Source organism: Camelus bactrianus, chromosome 15 (genome assembly GCF_048773025.1).
Source record: "Camelus bactrianus isolate YW-2024 breed Bactrian camel chromosome 15, ASM4877302v1, whole genome shotgun sequence".
Taxonomy (NCBI): Eukaryota; Metazoa; Chordata; class Mammalia; order Artiodactyla; family Camelidae; genus Camelus; species Camelus bactrianus.
Window position 1 is genome coordinate 35,515,298 of NC_133553.1, and position 19,653 is coordinate 35,534,950.

Sequence of the window (19,653 nt, forward strand, 5' to 3'; positions counted from 1 at the left end):
ATTATTTAAAATCAGAACACTCCTGGGAAACCCAGGATATATAATTAAAATACGCAGTGACTTCAAAAACATCAATCTAGGCATAGATTTATTTCATAGGTAAGTGTAACAAGGTTCCTCTCACAGTGACTATAAAATGAGCACTACTCCAGAAATAAAGACCTGAGGTCGGCTTCACAAGCCTAACGCCTCCTCTGATACCCAACTATTTACCTTGCTTGTCTTTTCATCAGACCCGCCCTAAACGAAAGGATGAAGACTAGCGGGGAAAAGGGCTTTCGCCAGTCTGAACTGCCCAAAGGATTCTTTCCAGTTTGGCAGAAACTCACCCAAAAGCAACACAGTGAAGTTCCACATACGGTGAAGAGAGAGAACAGGAAAAGACATTTAGGTCCCATCAATATAAAACCCTTAAAAGTGATATACTCAAAAACAAACCAAAAAAGGCTAGGTATCACTGAAAAGAAGAAAAAAGAAAGTGTGTAATAAACCAGTAGTACTCTCAGAATGGGCCTCTGTGTTAGCTATACTCTAACCAAAAGAGAAAATTAATCATGTAAATAAAAGATAATGCAGTTTCTTTTTTATCCCCCCGCTAGATTGCTAGATCCATAAAGACCATGGCCACAGAAACATTCTGGAGAGAAATGAGTAGGCACTAGAAGTAAGACCACTTTATCTCCCTTTAATTAATTAATTACGAGGTTCTTTCTCTTAAAGGAGTTCCTTTAAATATCAGCATATAATCAATGTTGCCATATATGTTAAAGAAATCTTTAGTATGAAAAAACTGGAAAAAAAAAGCAGTAGCCATTCTTTTAGAAATAAATGTAGCTCGTGTGTAATACCTCCAGAGAATTCACGTGGAGCTACTTACTATGAGGGGTACAGTCTGTGCACTCAGTATGTGAGCTACCTGAGTGTGTGCTCATACTCACTTACTGATACTGAATAATGGAACACAGGTAAGTTTTTAAAGTGTTTCACGGCAAGTGGAGATATTTTAAATAAAGAATAAAATGTCATGTGGCCCCAAAGAAGATTCCTTTTTGTTCTCTTTTTCTGCCCTGCAAAGTTTTCTGAAAGATATGAGTCAGAAATCAAGTTACTATCTAAATAACATCCTGAGTTCCGGTTTTTAACTAAAGTAATAGGAAAAGACTCTGCAACTACAAATATGGGGAAAAATTAATTAAATGTATCATTTTTTAAATTCCTTAAACAGCCAGAGTACTCTCTCTGAAACATGAATCAGATCATATCACTCTCCTGGCTTAAAAAGTTTTTCAACGGCTTTTCATGGTCAGAGGACAAATTTCAAAATCCTTAAAATGTGTTCTAAAGTCTCAAATGAACTGGCCCCTTCTTGTGATCACAATACTTTATGTATACTGGTCTCCTTGCAGCTCCTTGATGACAGGAACATCTTTGCCTACTTCAAAGTTTTTACACATGCTATGGCTCCTTCTGCTTAAAAACCACATTCTCAGAGATGCTTTCTCCAATACCTTATCCACAATCTAAATCCAATCACCCTATGTCACAGCAGTTGTTAAAGTGTGAACTGTAGACTCCTCAAGATCCTTTCAAGGAGAACACAAAATCAAAACTATTTTCATAATAATACAAAGAAGTTATTTGCCTTTTCACTGTGTTGACATTTGCACTCACAGTACAAAAGTGAGGCTGGCTAAACTGCTGGCACATTAGAACTACGATCAAGGTAATAGAATCAAAATGTACTAGCAGTCATGTACTCTTAACCTTCACCCACACCAAGTTTTTTTTAAAAGCCAGTTTCACTTAATTTCATTAAATCCTGAATTTTGAGTACAGTTTTATAGAAACATTCTGTATGACAAAATGCATTCAGTTTGTGGTGATAAATGCATAAAGTATTTCTGCTGCATAGAGTAGTACGTCTCAAGGAAAAATCCTCTGTGACTTTGATCTGTGAGCTAAACTAGACATTTGTTCCATGGAACATAATTTTTACTTCAAAAATATGACCGTATGCAAATTGTGGTTATTCCAATTAAAGTATTTGCCAGAAAATTTCCAGAAAAATGAACAAAATGAGCCTGACACTTCAAAGAAAACATCTGAAGTATTTGTTGCCAATGATAAAACTGAAACTTTTAAGGGAAAACAAGACTTCTGCAAAACTTCTATCACTGTAAGACTGACAGCTTTCCAATAGTTAAACATTTTTTTGATAAAACTGATGAAATTGATGGTAATATTAACAAATGTGATTTCTGACATACTATGATGAAATGTCAACATTTGAAAGAAATACATAACTACTGAACAAATATTTTCCAAATATTCCCTGAGATGTTACAAAATCATGCAAAGGTAAAATATTCATTCAAAGTACAATAGAGTACAAAAGATGATCCTGGTTAACATGTGGAGAATGGGAAAGTAAAACTGGATGCTAGTGGTGTAGAATTTAATGTTCTCTCTTGGACTGTTATTTTTTCTCCATACTTGCCATTCTCAAAAAGATATTGTCTCTATTTTCTCAAACAACTCTATAGACACTGAAAATCTCAGAGAGGGCCACATTCAAGAGACTACAACTATGACTGTCAATGATTATTTTTAACACTGAGACCTTGAAATTTATCTATTCAGAATTCAATTATTATATATTCTTATTACAAAAATAAGGTGACCACATCAGCACCCATCATTTGCCTTTCTTTTTACTGATCTCCGTTATAATCACCTTCTTAGTCCTTGACTCTCTTCCCTTTTTATTATTTCATTCACACTGTCCATCAACTTTTTAAACACACAAGTTCCAATACAGGCTCTTTATCTCTATATATATATATCCCTATGCTAAATTTAATTTGTGGGTACCCTTTCAGCACATAACATCATCAATAAAAATTCTCCAAAATATTGGGAAAACTGGACAGCTGCATATAAATCAATGAAGTTAGAATACTCCCTCACACTATACACAAAAATAAACTCAAAATGGCTTAAATACTTAAACCTAAGACAAGACACTATAAACCTCTTAGAAGAAAATATAAGCAAAACAATATCCGGCATAAATCTCAGCAATGTTCTCCTAGGTAGTCTACCCAGGCAATAGAAATAAAAGCAAAAATAAACAAATGGGACCTAATTAAACTCACAAGCTTTTGCACAACAAAGGAAACTATAAGCAAAACAAAAAGACAACCTACAGAATGGGAGAAAATATTTGCAAAAGATGAGACTGACAAGGGCTTAATCTCCAGAATATATAAACAGCTCATATAACTTAATAAGAAAGAAACAAACAACCCAATCCAAAAATGGGCAGAAGACCTAAACAAGCAATTCTCCAGTGAAGACACACAGACAGCCAACAGGCACATGAAAAAATGCTCAATATCACTAATTATCAGAAAAATGCAAATCAAAACTACAATGAGGTACCACCTCACACCAGTTAGAATGGCCATCATTCAAAAGTCCACGAATGATAAATGCTGGAGAGGGTGTGGAGAGAAAGGAACCCTTCTACACTGCTGGTGGGAATATAGTTTGGTGCAGCCATAATGGAAAACAGCTTGGAGATTCCTCAAAAATCTAAAAATAGACTTACCATATTCCAGCAATCCCACTCCTGAGCATGTATCCAGAGGGAACCTTAATTCAAGAAGACACATGCACCCCAATGTTCATAGCAGCACTATTTACAATAGCCAAGACATGGAAACAAGCTAAATGTCCACTGACAGATGACTGGATAAAGAAACTGTGATACATTTATACAATAGAATACTACTCAGCCATAAAAAAATAATAAAATAATGCCATTTGCAGCAACATGGATGGACTTGGAGACTGTCATTCTAAGTGAAGTAAGCCAGAAAGAGAAAGAAAAATACCATATAATACCACTTATATTAGGGATCTAAAAAAAAAGAAAAACTTATTTATAAAACAGAAACAGACCCACAGATATAGAAAACAAACTTATGGTTACCAGAGCGGGGTGGGGAGATGGATAAATTGGGAGTTCAAGATTTGTAGATACTAACTAATACACATAAAATAGATAAACAACAAGCTTCTACTGTAGAGCACAGGGAACTATATTCAGTATCTTATAGTAACTTATGGTGAAAAAGAATACAAAAACAAATTTATGTATGTTCCTATATGACTGAAGTATTGTGCTGTACATCAGAAATTGACACACTGTAAACTGACTATACTTCAATAAAAATACATTTTTAAAAATTATGCAAAATAGAAAAAGGCTTGGAAAAGACTGTCATATCAACTAGCCTAGACTATAGCCGGTTTTATAGGTCCAGGATCAAATAAGGGAAGATTCTGAAAACCTTTACAATCTAATTTCTGTTTGCTGTGATTGATAAAATAAGTTCAAATTATACATTAAATACGTATAAAGAAATATTTGTTAAAGATGCTCCTCAAAACACCATAAAGGAAGCAGGGCTAACCAAAACCTCATTGATCTGGCAACATTATCATTTTGTTTATTATTACAAAACTTACTAAAAATAATTTCAACAAAGGTATGATAAAAAGTACAAAGCACACTTCATAAAAACAAAAGAGAGCAGATTTTTAGTTTTAACAATTTGAACTAATTAATTGCTCAAAGGCAAAGGAGTAGGCTGTGAGTGAGATTTTATTTATAAACTCATGGCTGTCATGAGTTACTTCTGAAATGATTATGCTTTATCTCTACTAGTACAGGTCTAACCTAACAATCAACATTTGACAGAATTTAAATAATCAACTACACCTATTCACACAGTGTATATACAACTGGCAACACAAAGTAGAACCTGAGACTGGTTAACATATAGTGAATTAACAATTTAAATAAAATGCTGGTTATCACATTAAGAAATTTGAGTGGCCATTTCCAGCAGAAGCTTCTGAAAATTCCTGTTTCTTATTTTACAGTGGTATACTAAGCTTTTTAAAGTTCACAAGTTTTTCTTTTTAAAGAGTAGTATACAATTCAGTCTCAATTTGCCAGAAAGATTTTTTAAAGCTAATTTCAGAGCTGTCATTAAATTATTAAGAGCTAATATACTTCAAACATCATATGAAATTCACTGTCAGATTCTAAAATAATTCACGTACCTTATCCTGTCAATGAGAAATTATTCTTAATTCATTAACCACAACTTAACAAGTACAATAAAGAATTTTCAGTTACAAAGTGATTAAAATAGAACAAAGAGCTTTGTTTTTTTCTTAAAAATGCTCATCTCCAGGTTTTCAAAGAAAATTTTAAAAACCAAAATATTAGTGTTCCTGGACCCAGTTCCACTGTGTGGTTCACACGGGTTGGGGGCCCACACCTCCAACAAGCGATTCTCGTACACCAGGAGGGTGACCAAGAATTCTACTAAATTCTGACACTTATCTACCTGGAGATAGCATCCAATACCACAGGTTAAGGGTTCAATCTTCGCCCATCCCCCACTTCAGATGCCAGTCCCAAGCCCAGGCTGTCACCTGTACTTCTGACCAACCAGTTACAGATTGGAGATCCATCAATCTCCTCTTTGATTTCAATTCAGATGCCAATCGCAAAGTCCAAGTTGTTACTCGTACTTCTAACAGACCGGTTTCGATGATCCCCTCCTTGGGTTCAATTAATTTGACAGAAATTTGCTAATTTTGGCTCACAAAACTCAGAAAAACATTTTACTTACTAGATCACCATTTTATTATAAAAAGATGTAACTCAGCAACAACTAGATGGAAGAGATGCAGGTAGGGCAAGTTAAGGGGAAAGGACCAGGGCCTTCCATGCCCTCTCCAGGTGGGCCACTCTCCCCAAATCTTCACATATTCACCAACCCAGATGCTCCCCAAATGCTATCCTTTTGAGGTTTTATTGGGGTTTCATTACATAGTACTCATGGCACTGATTCAACTTTCAGGTCCTCTCCCCTCCCCCTGAGGAGGTTGGGGAGTGGGAATAAATTCCAACCCTCTAATCACAAACTTAGTTATCCTGGCAACCAGCCCCCATCCTTAGGTGGAGTCCAAAAGTCACTCAGTAACATAAGAGACACCTTTGTCAATCTCACCACTCAGGAAATTCCAAGAGTTTGGGGAGCTGTGAGCCAGGAACTGTGGAAGAAGCTCAAACATGTATGTGAAATATATTTTGGTCATCTAAATGACCAAAAAATATTTCTTATAAATGACAATACTGCATTAACCTCCTAACAATTCCAGAACTAAACATTTTAGCAAAAAGGGGGAAGATAAAAACTAATTGTTCCAACAATGAAAAATAGCATTAAAGCTTCTCATAATCCATGTAAGGTAAAATCAAATTTATAAAAAGTCAATTCATAATGAAATTGAGTATATAACAGTAAGTATGTAAAAACAAACTGCTTGAGTGGCAAAGCAATGATGATATAACTCCCAACCTTCTCCCACCTGGTCAAAATGATATCTGACTATATTACTTACGTAATAGATGGATCCACTTGTTTGTAAGCATGAGCAGCACAAGACCCACAGTATGTATATCCTGCATGGCTACAAAACAAAACAAAATGTGTCACTTAATCATCAGACTCAAAATCAAGTTATTCTGGGGAAAAAAATCTCTTGAAAGAAATACAATAATTATGGTTAACATAACAAAGTGTGTGTATAGATTAAAAAGCAATCTAGCTAATGATGCAACTTTCTAGAAGATAACAGGGAACATGTTATTCTTCTGTGTTCCAGTTTTAAATGTTAAAATGTATTTTGTGATTTTTTTTGGTCTAAAGGATAATTAGATTTGTTGGAGATATTCAAGGCTTACTTGAAGCTGCTAATGTAACACTAATAACTTGTGAGTTTTTAACCTTCCTCTTCAATACCACTAACGAACTATCACCTACACAAAATGGTAAGATTAGAGCACGTCATAGCAAAACAAATATCCTACAACTAACAACTCACTTCTCTTTGTGTCTTCAGTGGGAAGAGAACTGTCTTGGCCTTCTGTGTATTATTATGCCTTTCATTTGATCTCCCTACTATTCATCCTATCCTTCTCATCCTCTGGTTTCAGCATTAAATTGGTTCTCTGATCACCCACACTGTGACTTTGTTTCAGAGCCTCATTTTTCTTTCTTAACTCAAGTTACATGAATCTAGAAACATTTACCTTCACCATTTACAATTTATTTAGTGTATGGCCAGTAGTAGACTGGTAACTGTTTAACAAATAGCTTTGCAGGAAAAAAATGTATATGTACACGTATGTACATAAGCTTATTTTAAATTTTACTAAAATAAAAAGATATGTATCATACATTTACAAACAATGAAAAAATATAAACTCTTCTTCGCAAATTCTACATAGGCAACCAATTGTCCCAGAATGATTTCACTGATTTTAGCTGAACTCTTTTACCCATAGCCATGCGATAGTTGCAAATGACAAGAGTGAAACAATTTCACTCATTCAACAACTTGAATGACTTCTTTGCTTGTTAGACAATAGTTCTTCCAATACTGGAAAGTATATTTCCTTCCTCACTTTTTTGTGCTATTCACAATATAAAGGCTACAGACACAACACAATTTTAAGTTTAATCTGCATTATTAACTTTTCCCCATTACTTTTCTTAAGCACTGACAATCAACAAAAAATAAAGCCCTGATTTGTAGCAATCTGCCTGTTAATATGGAGTAAATCATTCCCATCATGGCCAATTTCAAGATGCACAGTAAACTGAAAAAGACAAAACACGACTGGGAGAAAATATTTGTAAAGCATCTATGTGATAAAGGATTTATATTTGAATATATAAAGAAAAAGCATATATCTGATAAAAGATTCATAGCTGAATATGTAACGAAATTTCAAAACAACCTAATACTTCTTTAAAAAAATAGGTAACTATTTTACAAGACAAATAGTTCTGAAGGTTGGTTGCACAACAATGTGAATGCACTTAACACTATTATATAAATGGTTAAAAATGGTTAAGATGGTAAATTTTATGTTACATGTCTCTTACCAGAATTTTTTAAAAAGTTTTAAATAGGAAAAGATGTTTAACAGATATTTTCATCAAAGAATACACTGGAATGGCAAAAGCACACAGAAGGCTCTACATCTGTTAGTCATTAAAGAAGACAGGCAAATTAAAACTACAATGAGCTACCACTAAACACTCACTAGAATAAGCTAAAATTAAAATGAGTGACCATACCAAGTGCAGTAAGGATATAGAACTGAAACTCAATCTGTACTTGCGGAAATGTGAAACAGTACAACTACTCTGGAAAACAGTTTGGCAATTTCTTAAAAAGCTAAACATACTTCTGCCATATAACTCCTGCCAGCTATCCTACTCCTGGAAAACAAAAATTAAGCATTATGTCCACACAAAGATTTGTACACAAATATTCACCCCAGTTTTGTCTGCAATATACACAAAAACTAAAAACAGCTAAATATCCCTCAGAAGGTCAATGGATAAACAAACTGAGGTATATCCATACAAAAGAAAATTCTTCAGCAATAGAGAGGAATAAACTACTGACACACTCAAAATAACTTTGCTTAAAAAGTGGTAAAAATAAAGAATAAATATGCTGAGTGAGAGAAGCCAGACAAAAAGGGTTCATACTGTGTGACTCCATTTTAAAAACTCTAGAAAATAAAAACTACTCTAGTGACAGAAAGTAAATCAATGGACCTGAGAGGGTGGAGGAGGGGCAGAGAGGAACACAGGGAAGAATTACAAAAGGGCACAAGGAAACTTCTGAAGATGATAAATATGTTCATTATCTTAATTGTAGTAATGATTTAACAGGTATATACATATTTCAAATTTATCAAATTGTACACTTTATACACAGCTGAATGTTAATCATAGCACAATAAAGCTCTATTTTTAAAATGGTACTCATCTGAACTAACTTAAGATATGAATACAGAAAAAGAGATTCACATAAGTCAATCACAGCCATACAAGATAGTGGTGTGCTTAATCAGGAGTAAAGCAATATGGGTCATACACTAAGTACACTGAAATCACCAAAGGCTTTACTGGTCAGATCAATGGTGGTCCCTCCATCCTTACACCTCTGGCAAGGTAGCCTATCAAGTTGCCTCAATACAGCAATATTCACACAATCCAGTTCTAATCTTAATCATAAGGAAATTTAAGTTGTTCTATGGCTCAGTACACTCAATTTTGCTGTCATCCTGTACAGATCTTGATACTCTAGCCTAACCAGGGGCTCTATTTTATCCAGTTATGTCCCCAGTCTTCCAATGCCCAAGACTCCATTTGACTGCTTCAGATTCCTAAAACCTATTTTTTACATATGATCTTAATATTACTTGGCTCCCCTATCTCAATTCAGAAATACATTATCTTGCCTGGCCATGTGGACCTTAAAAACCATCTGATCCATCTGGATCTTCTCTGGTCTGTCTCAAACCTGAATGACACCTCAGATTTTCGATACCATTTTGCTCTCAGTTGTCATTCATTTCACATCCCTCCCACTTTTCAATCTTTACCTTAAAACTGGTCCTTCATCTTAGATCTGCTTTTCAGACCGTAGTTCCTATTTGCCCTTCTTCAATTTAATGGTCCTGAACCCCAGTATATACTCTGATCTGTAAATCAACCTGAGTCTCTCTCAGTTTTACCAATGCTCTTCCTACCCAAGCTCAGTTCTTACATGCCATAGAGACTTCTTAGAAACACTGGATTCTTGAAGTATGGATACAACAGAAATATAAAAAGTAGAAGGGTAAAGGCAGAAAGGAAGGGCATAAAGGTTGAAAGAAGAATATGAGCAAATGTCCAAGTATATGACATAGATGAGAAAATACGACACTAGCCTGAGTGGAATAAGAGAGTAATGCTAATTAAGCCAGGGTCGGACAGAGGAATTTGGGCTTGATAAAACAATTGAAAATCTGCTGTATGCTCTTGAGCAAGGGAGTGACAGTATGAAACTGGAATTAGTCTAGTACTGAAAAACACAAGCACAAAGGATGTATTAGAGGCAGCAGGTGTTAAGTGAAAGTCTCTAGCAAATTGTGGCATGAGGTAGTAACATCACAGTCTAGAACAGTGTCAGTGCCAGTGGAAAAAGAGAAATCAGTGGTCTAGAGTCTAAAAAGAAAAACTGACATATCTTAGTGACCAAGCATTAAGAAGAGGAAGAGGACAGTTATGATAGTGGTGACAACTAACATTTCTGAGTGCTTACTGCATGTCAGGCACTCTTCCACGAAAACTCAAAGCATTACTCACTGACAACTCTATGAGATAGGAATTATTATTTTTCTCATTTTATAGATGAAAAAACTAAAGGAGAAAGGTTAACACACTTGCTCAAGGTCAAATAGTGGCACTCCAGGACTTAAAAGCCAGGCAGCAGAGCTCCAGGACCCACTCTTAACCACCGTTAGAGACCTTCACATATCTGAAGGAAGAACAGAAGGAGTCAAGAGTCCACAAAGCAGGAAAAGCAACAAGCCTGACAATTGGAAGACTACTTAAGAATCATGTATCCTACTGGTAAGACTATAAGGAAGGACGATAATTTTTAAAACACGATTAACTAGGGTGGGCAGGGTATATAGCTCAAGTAGTAGAGCACGAGTTTAGCATACGTGTGAGGTTCTGGGTTCAATCCCCAGTACCTTCCCTAAGCATGAATGAATGAATGACTGAATGAATAAATAAATAAATAAATAAACAAACCTAATTCCCTCCCCACCAAAACAAACAAACAAAAACAAAAACAATACCCCACAATCAACTGAGGTAAACTTGTTTTCTAATAGAACCCAGATTTCTTGGTTTCAGTCCTTTCTGAAGCTGAAGGCTTAAAAGTCTACTTGAAGTAAAGACAAAATAGTTGTAATAAGAGATGAACAGTCTTCACTTGGATAGAGGATATAGCACAGAGTATCTTTTTTTTTAAATCATTAAGTATACCATCCCTCTTAACTCCCATCATGAAGAACTCCACTTAATGAAAGGACCAAGATAATAGTCAAAGAAGAGAATTTCTAATACTTTCTTTTATCCTGGCCCATATATACAGTAATGACAAAGTCATAGTAATTATCATCAAATCTCACCAATGATCCTCTGTTCCTATACTCTTTTCTTGCTAAGAAAATATATGATTCTACATGTATGTGGAAACAGCTTCCATTAAGGAGTCATTCATAATAAAAGAGGCTTCATTAAGGGAACAAATAAGTTTTCTTTTGTGCATAAGTCAGAAAAGCAATGAAACTTCGAGCTCTACAGATATCTGAAAATGCCTTATAAAAGTGTGTCTAAATCAATCTTTTAAAAGTTCTTAAAATACTTAATAAAGTCATCCTTGCTAGCTGTTCCAGGTCACTCTGGTTCCCAATATAACTTCTCATGAAAACAAAATAAAATTATACTTTAATATCTATAATTTTTCATTAGGTTAAAACCATGCCTCTAAAGGCTGATACTTCTTTTAACATGGAGTACTTTTGCTTCAGCCCTTACTCCTACACAGCAGACCCTTTACATCAGCAAGTCCAGCTCCTAACCTACCAGAATTTCTGCGTCCCTCAAGAGCTGCAATTAAATGAGGATACAAGGCCACTGTCCAAAGTCACTCACTGGTTAAGTGACAGTTTCCCATACAGTAGTGTGGTATAATTTAAATTCCTATGTCAGGAAAAACACCAATCACTATGTGACACGGACTTTCACTTGTTCATTCTGAGACCTTCAAGGCTGCAGGTAAATAGTATCAACTGTGAATGCCAAGAATCTACCACACATTCTACAAAAGGCTTTTCATCAGAGGATACAGGGACTAATAAAAGAACACTTAACTTGAATTCAACAAAGTCAGGTTCTCAAAGTCCTAGTTCTACTTAATAGCAGCAAAAATGCAAAATAAAAAGACTGGACTAGATAAAATGAGAAGATTAGATGAAATGAGATCTCCTTCAACAATAAGAAAAGTTTGTAACCTAAAGTTGATACGATCTACAAAGCTAGAAACTAACTTTAAAAACAACTGTGAATATACGGGACCAACCTGAATGACAACTGCCCCCTACTGTTTGCAGAAGCAGCAATCTCCATATAGACTCTGTCAATTTTATTTTGCTGCACCTACCCTTTTAAACTTTTCTTTGAACAATACTGTTCGATGCCCCTCAAGATTCCTACTTCAATAAAAAATATTAGCAGATGATTATATCAAAAAGTCCAGGTTTATTTTTACAAAACGGAATCTCACAAATAAAGTCAACAATATTATGAGCTAAAAAGTTAAATAAAAGAAAATAACTGCATTTATAAATTGCTAAATTTTATTCAATGATTTCCAACTTCAGAATCATACATTTTAAATTCTAAATATTGAGTTAATAAAATGAAAAATAAAAGTAGTAGAAAGTGAGCCATTAAGTACTTTGATTCTGCCTTCTATAAAATTATAGTTAAATCATAATCCGCAAGTTTCAACAGGGCTCAATAAAGAACGTTTAGTGAAAAAAAAAGTCAAGTAAGAATAAACTAACCACACTGTTGCATATCAAGTTTTTTTTTTTTACTGCTAGAATATACAGGATTTGAGATATTGCCGTGAATAACCTACTGCTTAATATAAACAAGGATGAGAAATAAGTAGCACATCTCCAGTAACTTAAATTAACTACATAATTTATGAAGATTCATTGTCTTGTGATATGCACTGGTAGAGCTCTGCAGGAATGCTTCACTATATACAAACTGACTTTCTATATAAATGTTTCTTAGCTTTTATTTTTTTAACTAGTTTTTGTATTAAAAGTAACACATGCACACAGTAAAAAAGTCAAACAATAAAAAAGGATACACAATAAAAAGTGAAAGTATCCTTATTCCATACTATGTCTACTAGATTAACCACTAACAAATCAGACTCTATTTTAAATGTATGAATGGGGGGAGGGGGTTGCTTCAGTATTCATAGTCTGTGCTTTATAATAAAAAAGTAACTTTGGGAGTACATATAGCTCAGTGACAGAGCGCATACTTAGCCTGCACAAGGTCCTGGGTTTAATCCCCAGTACCTCCATTAAAACAAAAACAAAAACAAAAACAAAAACAAAACAAAAAAACTTTGTCATGTAAATTAAGCCCCCTCCACAATTAACTGTTTATATTTTTATATTTAATAAGAGGTTTCTTAAGTGATGCACACCTGTACAGCTCCATTCTAAGGTTTGCTGAGAAATTCCTGAATACTGCAAGGTAAACAACAATTTTGGCATCAAGGTGTCTGGCAATCATGGTAGGAAGGCTTTTGGAACTCCTAGTTCATAAGATCATTTCAATTTGTATCCCTGGGCCACACACTGTCTCCTGTGCCTCAAGGTAAGTAAGGTAATTTTAAATTCAACCAAAGGATATGTTTTAGTCAAGTTAAATTCTTTTCAACCCCTCCCCCAAATGTGACTGTTTAGAATTTAGATTGATCAAACAGTTGGTTTATGGGTCAATATTTATTCTTTAATGAAATTACTCTATTTAATCTACATCAGTATTAAAAAAAAAAAAAAGAGCAATCTGTTTAAGCATTTTCAAAAGTATGCTATCTAGGTTCTCATTTTTTTTTTTAAGTTTCCCTTATATGCTTTATTCCTATGAAGGCAGAATCTAAGAAAAGGTGGTCCCAATGAGCTAGAATTTATAAAACTTAAAGTATATTTTTTATTTGAAATATAAATAGAAGTCTTAAAATTTTAAGATTTATATAAGTATGTCCTTACAAAGACCCTTTTGTGCTTACATAACAATAAAATATTTGCTGTTGCTCTTCTACCTCAAAAAAAAAAAAGTAACTCTGGAAAAGAAAATACTTATCTCTGGAAACCATATAAAAAGATGAACTTGACTATACTTAAAGTTTTCATATATTATCAAAGTAGAAATTGCCTATATATGCATAAAAATAACTACAAAGTCACTAAACAGCAGAAACATGCATATCAAAGCCAAATTATTTTCAAAAATCATTTTAAAACCTAAGGTAACTGGAAATATTTACAAATCAATATATCTATAACTTAGGCTTAAACATTTCATTCACCAGGTCATTTCCAATGCTTTCAGTTTAAAACTAACTACAAGAAGGAAACAAGTCTAGCTACTTTCTTATGAATAACTAACTTCAATTTAATTATATGTTGATTCAGCTCAGCTCCCACATTTAGAACAAGTTTTAACTAGCAAGGTAGTACTCCATAATAGTCAAATACTAGCAAAGTAATGGGAATGACAATAGAATTACCTCATGAGATACTATAAAGAGATGATTATTACTCCATTGTTTCTCACCCAATCGATCTCACTTATACAAACTTTCTATCTTATCCCTGCATCAGTTTTTCTTTCTCTACTGAATCATGTCATCAACATTATAAACACTTCAGTATCTCCCACCCCAAATTAAAATTCTCACCTGAATCCATATTCCCATTGACCTATTTCCTTGATTTATATCAAAGTTCCTAAAAAAAACTATGCCTTCATTTCCTTCCTTGATTCTTTCTTGAACCCACTCCAGTTATGCTTTCATCACCATCACTCCACAGAAATTGTTCTTATTAAAATAACCAGTAATCTCCACAGTATCCTGTTATCAGTCCTCAACTGATTTGACCTATTGACAGGTTCTAACACAAGTGATGATCATTTTCTCCTCCCTGACACGTTTTCATGCTTTTGCCTCCCAGAGACATCACTCACTCTTGGTTTTCCTCCTTCCTCACTGGTCTTTCTTCAGAATCTCCTTTACAAATACTCATCTTCACCCGGACCTCTAAACAAAGTTGGCTTTCCTAAGCACTTAGTTTCTGAATTTCTTCTCTATTTTACTCCCTAGGCAACCAGTCTTTTTAGACTTCATGTGTGATAAGTTACACACTTACCTGTGTAAGGGTGATACACCAAAAGAGCCTGGCCCTTCATCCCTGTACTCCAGATTCATATATCTAGCCGCCCATTAGAAATCCCCACTTAGATACCTAATAGGCATCTCAACATTAACAAAATAAAACCTTAGGTTCTATATACACACTTAAAATCCACTCCCCACATCCACTCTTGCTTTTTCCTTTAACTAGTATAAAAGCAATTTCATCCTTACAGTTCCACAAGCTAAAACTTAAAAAAGTCATCCTGGACTCTTCTTCCATTTTATCAGTCCTACCTTCGAAATATATCTAGTACACTGCTTCTTATCACCTCTACCACTAGCCCCCAGACAAAGCCATTATGTCACTCTCTTTTCTTTACTACTATAATAAGCCTCCAAATTGGACTCCTTGCTCCCACAAAACAGAAAGTCCATACAGCAAGAGTAATCCTTGTCAAACCTAAGTTAGATTGTGTCACTTTTCTGCTCAAAACTTCTCACTACTCATCACATCCCTTGGAATAAAAAACAAAGTTTGTCAGATCTCCTACAAAGCCTCTGTGTGATCTAGCCCCTGCTGCCTATCTCATCCACTACTCTTCCCCACACAGGCACCCCAGCTACACTGGCCTCCTTGCTTTTCCTCAGACACACTGAGCATACCCTGCCCCAGGGCCTTTGTCCTTGTTGTTCCTCAGCCTGAAACCCTCTTTCCCCGGGTATCTGCATAACTTCTCTCATCATTTAGGCTCAAATGTTACCTTATCAGGGAGACCTTTCTTACTATCCTACACAAACTACCAACTCCCAACCCATCCTGTAACTCTCAGTCCTCTTTATCTGCTTTATTTTTCTTAGCACCCATCAGCACCTGACACAGAATAGAATTATTTGTTTATGGTCTGTCTTCCCCAAGTACTGAAATGCAACCATGAGAGTAAAATGTACTATGAGAGAAGCAATTTTGATTTACTCAAAAAGCAGCACAAAGAAGAGTATCTGGCATTTAAACTGGAAGATGTTTGCTGAATGACTAAATAAACAGCAAGTCATTATGCTAAAAGTTTTATACAGATCAGCTCATTTAATCATCAAAAAAACTATATGGAGGTACTATTATTATTCCAATTTTATCAATGAGACAAAGGCACAAGAGATTAAATAATTTGTATGTCACATAGTTTTTAAGTAGTTTGGTCAGCATCCTGTGTCTATTACATGAGATCAAGTTAGATCATAGAGAATATTTAACAAAATGTTTGGCACATGAAATACCTAACATTTAGGGAATACTTACCATGTGCCAAACATTAATGTAAGCTCTTTATATTTACTCATTTAATTCTCATATTGTTGAGTAAGTGGTTGCTATTATTATATTCACTGTTTACTATTTATCAGAGTACCAATTTTAACTCAACAGAAGTCACATAAAATATGTTGCTGTGAGAGAAATAGCACAAACTCCAACATTTACCAGGTCAAAATTAACTAAATTCATATCATATACAGAAACATAATTAACTGTATGTTTGCTAGCTTGCAGTTTAAAAAAGCCTTCTGTACAGAAAGACAAAATAGTCAGATTTTCTTCATAAAAAAACAGAAACTACCCCTCCCCCCAAAAATCTGGTTGCTACTCCATTTTGCACCATATTATGCTTAATGCATCTTTTTTATTATAAGTTAAAAATTATGTGATTAAAGTATATCTTTTTAATGTTTAAAATAGAACTTATTCACTTGTACCAAATACCACTGAAATCACAAAGCTTACCTAACGTAAATAGCTCTCTGCTTTAAAAATCAGTTTTATTACCAAAAATAAATTTTGAAATTACTACATCTGAGAAAATGAAGTGGCCGATTCCTTTATCCCTGAGTTAAAGTGAAGACCACAGGAATGACATTTAATGAATATGATTTCTTCAGTTCAACAAAGCATGTGATTTTTAATTTTTAGCTCAATCTATACATATTCATTCTTTATTAATAATTAACATACAAAAGATCATGTGCAAAGACCCTTAAAACTTACGGTGCAATAATGGCTCTAGCAGGTCTTTTTGTAGATTGTACTTGTGAAAGCCAACCTTCAAGCTGTGCATTCAGCTGCGGTCCTATAAAAAGAGAAGGAGGAAAACTGGAGTTGGCAAAGCAATGTAGTACAGTTAACCATTCATGCCATGAAGTCCTCATTGAAAGTATTTGTGACCAAAATAGCTTAATGGGAAGTGGACCATCATTTTGGATGTTAATGTTTAAAACTTAACCAACTACAAAGTTTCTACTAGTATGCTATATGATAAGGACAAGTAATGATGAAACAAAATCTCCTTTTGTCCATTTACTTTTATATTTACAACTGTCTTCATTTGAGAACGATACAATCTACAATTTGAGGCAATGATTAAACAAAATAAGAAACAGTAAACTATTAGCATATGAAAAGAAAATAACTGAGTGAATATTATTTAGAGCACCAAAATCTGCCTTAATCATTAAAATCACATCCATGGAGTGATCATTCACACGCCAATGACCTTTTCTTCCATTCATTCCAGCCCCCTATTCCCATCATCAAATCAATAATCAGTAATGACGCCACCTTAAAAATCTCAATTTCAAGCATCCCACCATCTTCACTTTCTATCATTCCAGTTCACTTCAAGAAATTTGTTGGAGTCATTTTTCCAACTGTCCTTAATCCTCTCTTCTTCACTTCTTATCCCCATCCTAAGATGCGACAGTCTATCACTATAATCATTCCCTTGTCTATGGCCTCCCTCCATTGCTCCTCTTCCTCAGTCACAGTCCAATCATTGTTAAAACCAACCTTCCACTTAATACAGCACCTCCACCTGAACAGCTGAATGAGACTGTAAAGAAACATAGCCATATGAACTTTGAAATTATACCCATAAAATTTCAGTAGACCCTTAACAAACAAAGCTCAAAAATCATACCACAACAACCTAGTGAATTTGGTCCCCTATCTTTAAGACAGAGAACTACTTCATATAGCTTGTCCTTTTACCTTAAACCATATCCCCTTCCTACCCCAGGAGAAGATCATGTTTTTCACTTCATCAAGGAAAAACAAGCAGAAGTAGAATGGCCAACCATCCTGGTTTGCTCAGGACATTCCCAGTTTTAGCACTGAAAGTCCTGCATCCTGGAAAACCTCAGTTCCAGGCAAACCTGAACGTTAGTCACCGTAAATTCAGAAGAGAACTACTTCCCCTTCCTACCACTTATTCCGCTTTCCCTCCTGTTTCAACAAATTGTCATTGCTCCTATCAAAAGCCAAACAAATTGATTCTGTACTGGATCCCACTTTGTTTTTCTTACTAAAGGACTCTGGTCTTACAACTGTCCCAGTCTCCTGCACTAACTTGGCCCTTTTTAGTAGGTCATTACCATTAGCCTGCAAATATGCAATACTAGCAAACTGATATCCCCCCAGCTATCACCCATTTCTCTGGCCCCCTTTTCTCTGGCTCTCTCTCTTTTTAAACTTTTAATCATAAAATATTTAAACATTATAAAAGAATCTAGATAATAATATAGCAAACACCCATGGATTGACTGCCCAAATAAATTATCTTAACATTCTTATTTACTTAAGATCTTCCTATATTAAGAAATAAATTATTAAAGATACGGTTGAATCCCTTCCTGATTATGCACCTCCCACCTAAGGTAACCAAGGTAACCATTTTCTGATTCTGGTGCTCATCGCTGCATTGTTCATTTACTAATATATATAATCACAGATAAAATTATTTTGTTCTGTATGTTTTTACATGTTATATAAATATACTATACATGTTCTTCTGCAACTTGCTTTAGTCACATTATTTTTAAAAACTCATCTTGATAGATGTAGCTCTAATTTACTCATTATCAATGCTGTATAGTACTGTAATGTATGAGTATACCCAAATTTATCCACTCATTCTCTGGTTTACAGACATTATGGTTGTTTCCAATGCTTCACTGTTATTATACAATGCCACAAGTCTCTCATGAACATGTGTTAAAGAGCTTCTCCGGAATCTATCTAAAAGTAAAAGTGCTGGATCATAGATTATGCACATCTTCAATTTTACTAGAACACTGATAAAATGCCCACTGAAGCAGCTGGATCAAGTTACTCATCAGTTTAAGGGCAAATAAAAATAAGAGATTTAATTCTCCCTATAAACAATAAGAGAGGAGACATCCTACACACACTTTTCTTAGCATTTTCTTTACAAAATTTTTAATTGTAAATTCTTTCTCTTTGAAATGTATGTAAATCTTTTTAAAAGCTAAAAAAAAAAAAAAAAAAAAGCCTCTAACCAGTAACCCAGGACCACCTTTCTCAAAGACCCACAGCCATCTCTGAAATGTGGATCAACAAGGGAGACAGCACTCCTTCATGCCAGTTTCTGTGGGAGGTTAGGAGCCTAACTTCAGAGGGCCAGCCGTAAGTTGCAAAACTGCCACCTGTCATAAAAATATAAGTTTATTTTTCCTTTGGATAAACCAATTAACTAATACATATGATCACCTCAATTACCAAGGGAATTTAGGATGAACTGTGTGTGACAAATGTTGCTATTAAGTCCTCTTACTTGAACACTACTTATAATTTATGTTTATTGCGGGTGGCGTGCATCATATTCTAACTTAATGCTTATTCAAAAATAAAAT

The 19,653-nt window shown here is 34.6% G+C and overlaps 1 protein-coding gene across 9 annotated transcripts in view; it reads right to left on the reverse strand.

The window, feature by feature from the left end:
- Nucleotides 1-19,653, reverse strand: part of MEMO1 (mediator of cell motility 1) — a 116,615-nt gene that overhangs the window by 54,539 nt on the left and 42,423 nt on the right. For all 9 annotated transcript variants that reach the window (XR_012511854.1, XR_012511851.1, XR_012511849.1 and 6 more), the window contains 2 exons: nt 16,994-17,075; nt 6,487-6,555 (listed from right to left, as the gene is read on the reverse strand). Coding sequence is in view for 3 of the 9 variants with exons in the window: in XM_074378693.1 (XP_074234794.1) it covers nt 6,487-6,555; nt 16,994-17,075 (151 nt within the window). In the remaining 6 variants the exon portion in view is untranslated. The remainder of the gene's footprint in view (nt 1-6,486; nt 6,556-16,993; nt 17,076-19,653) is intronic.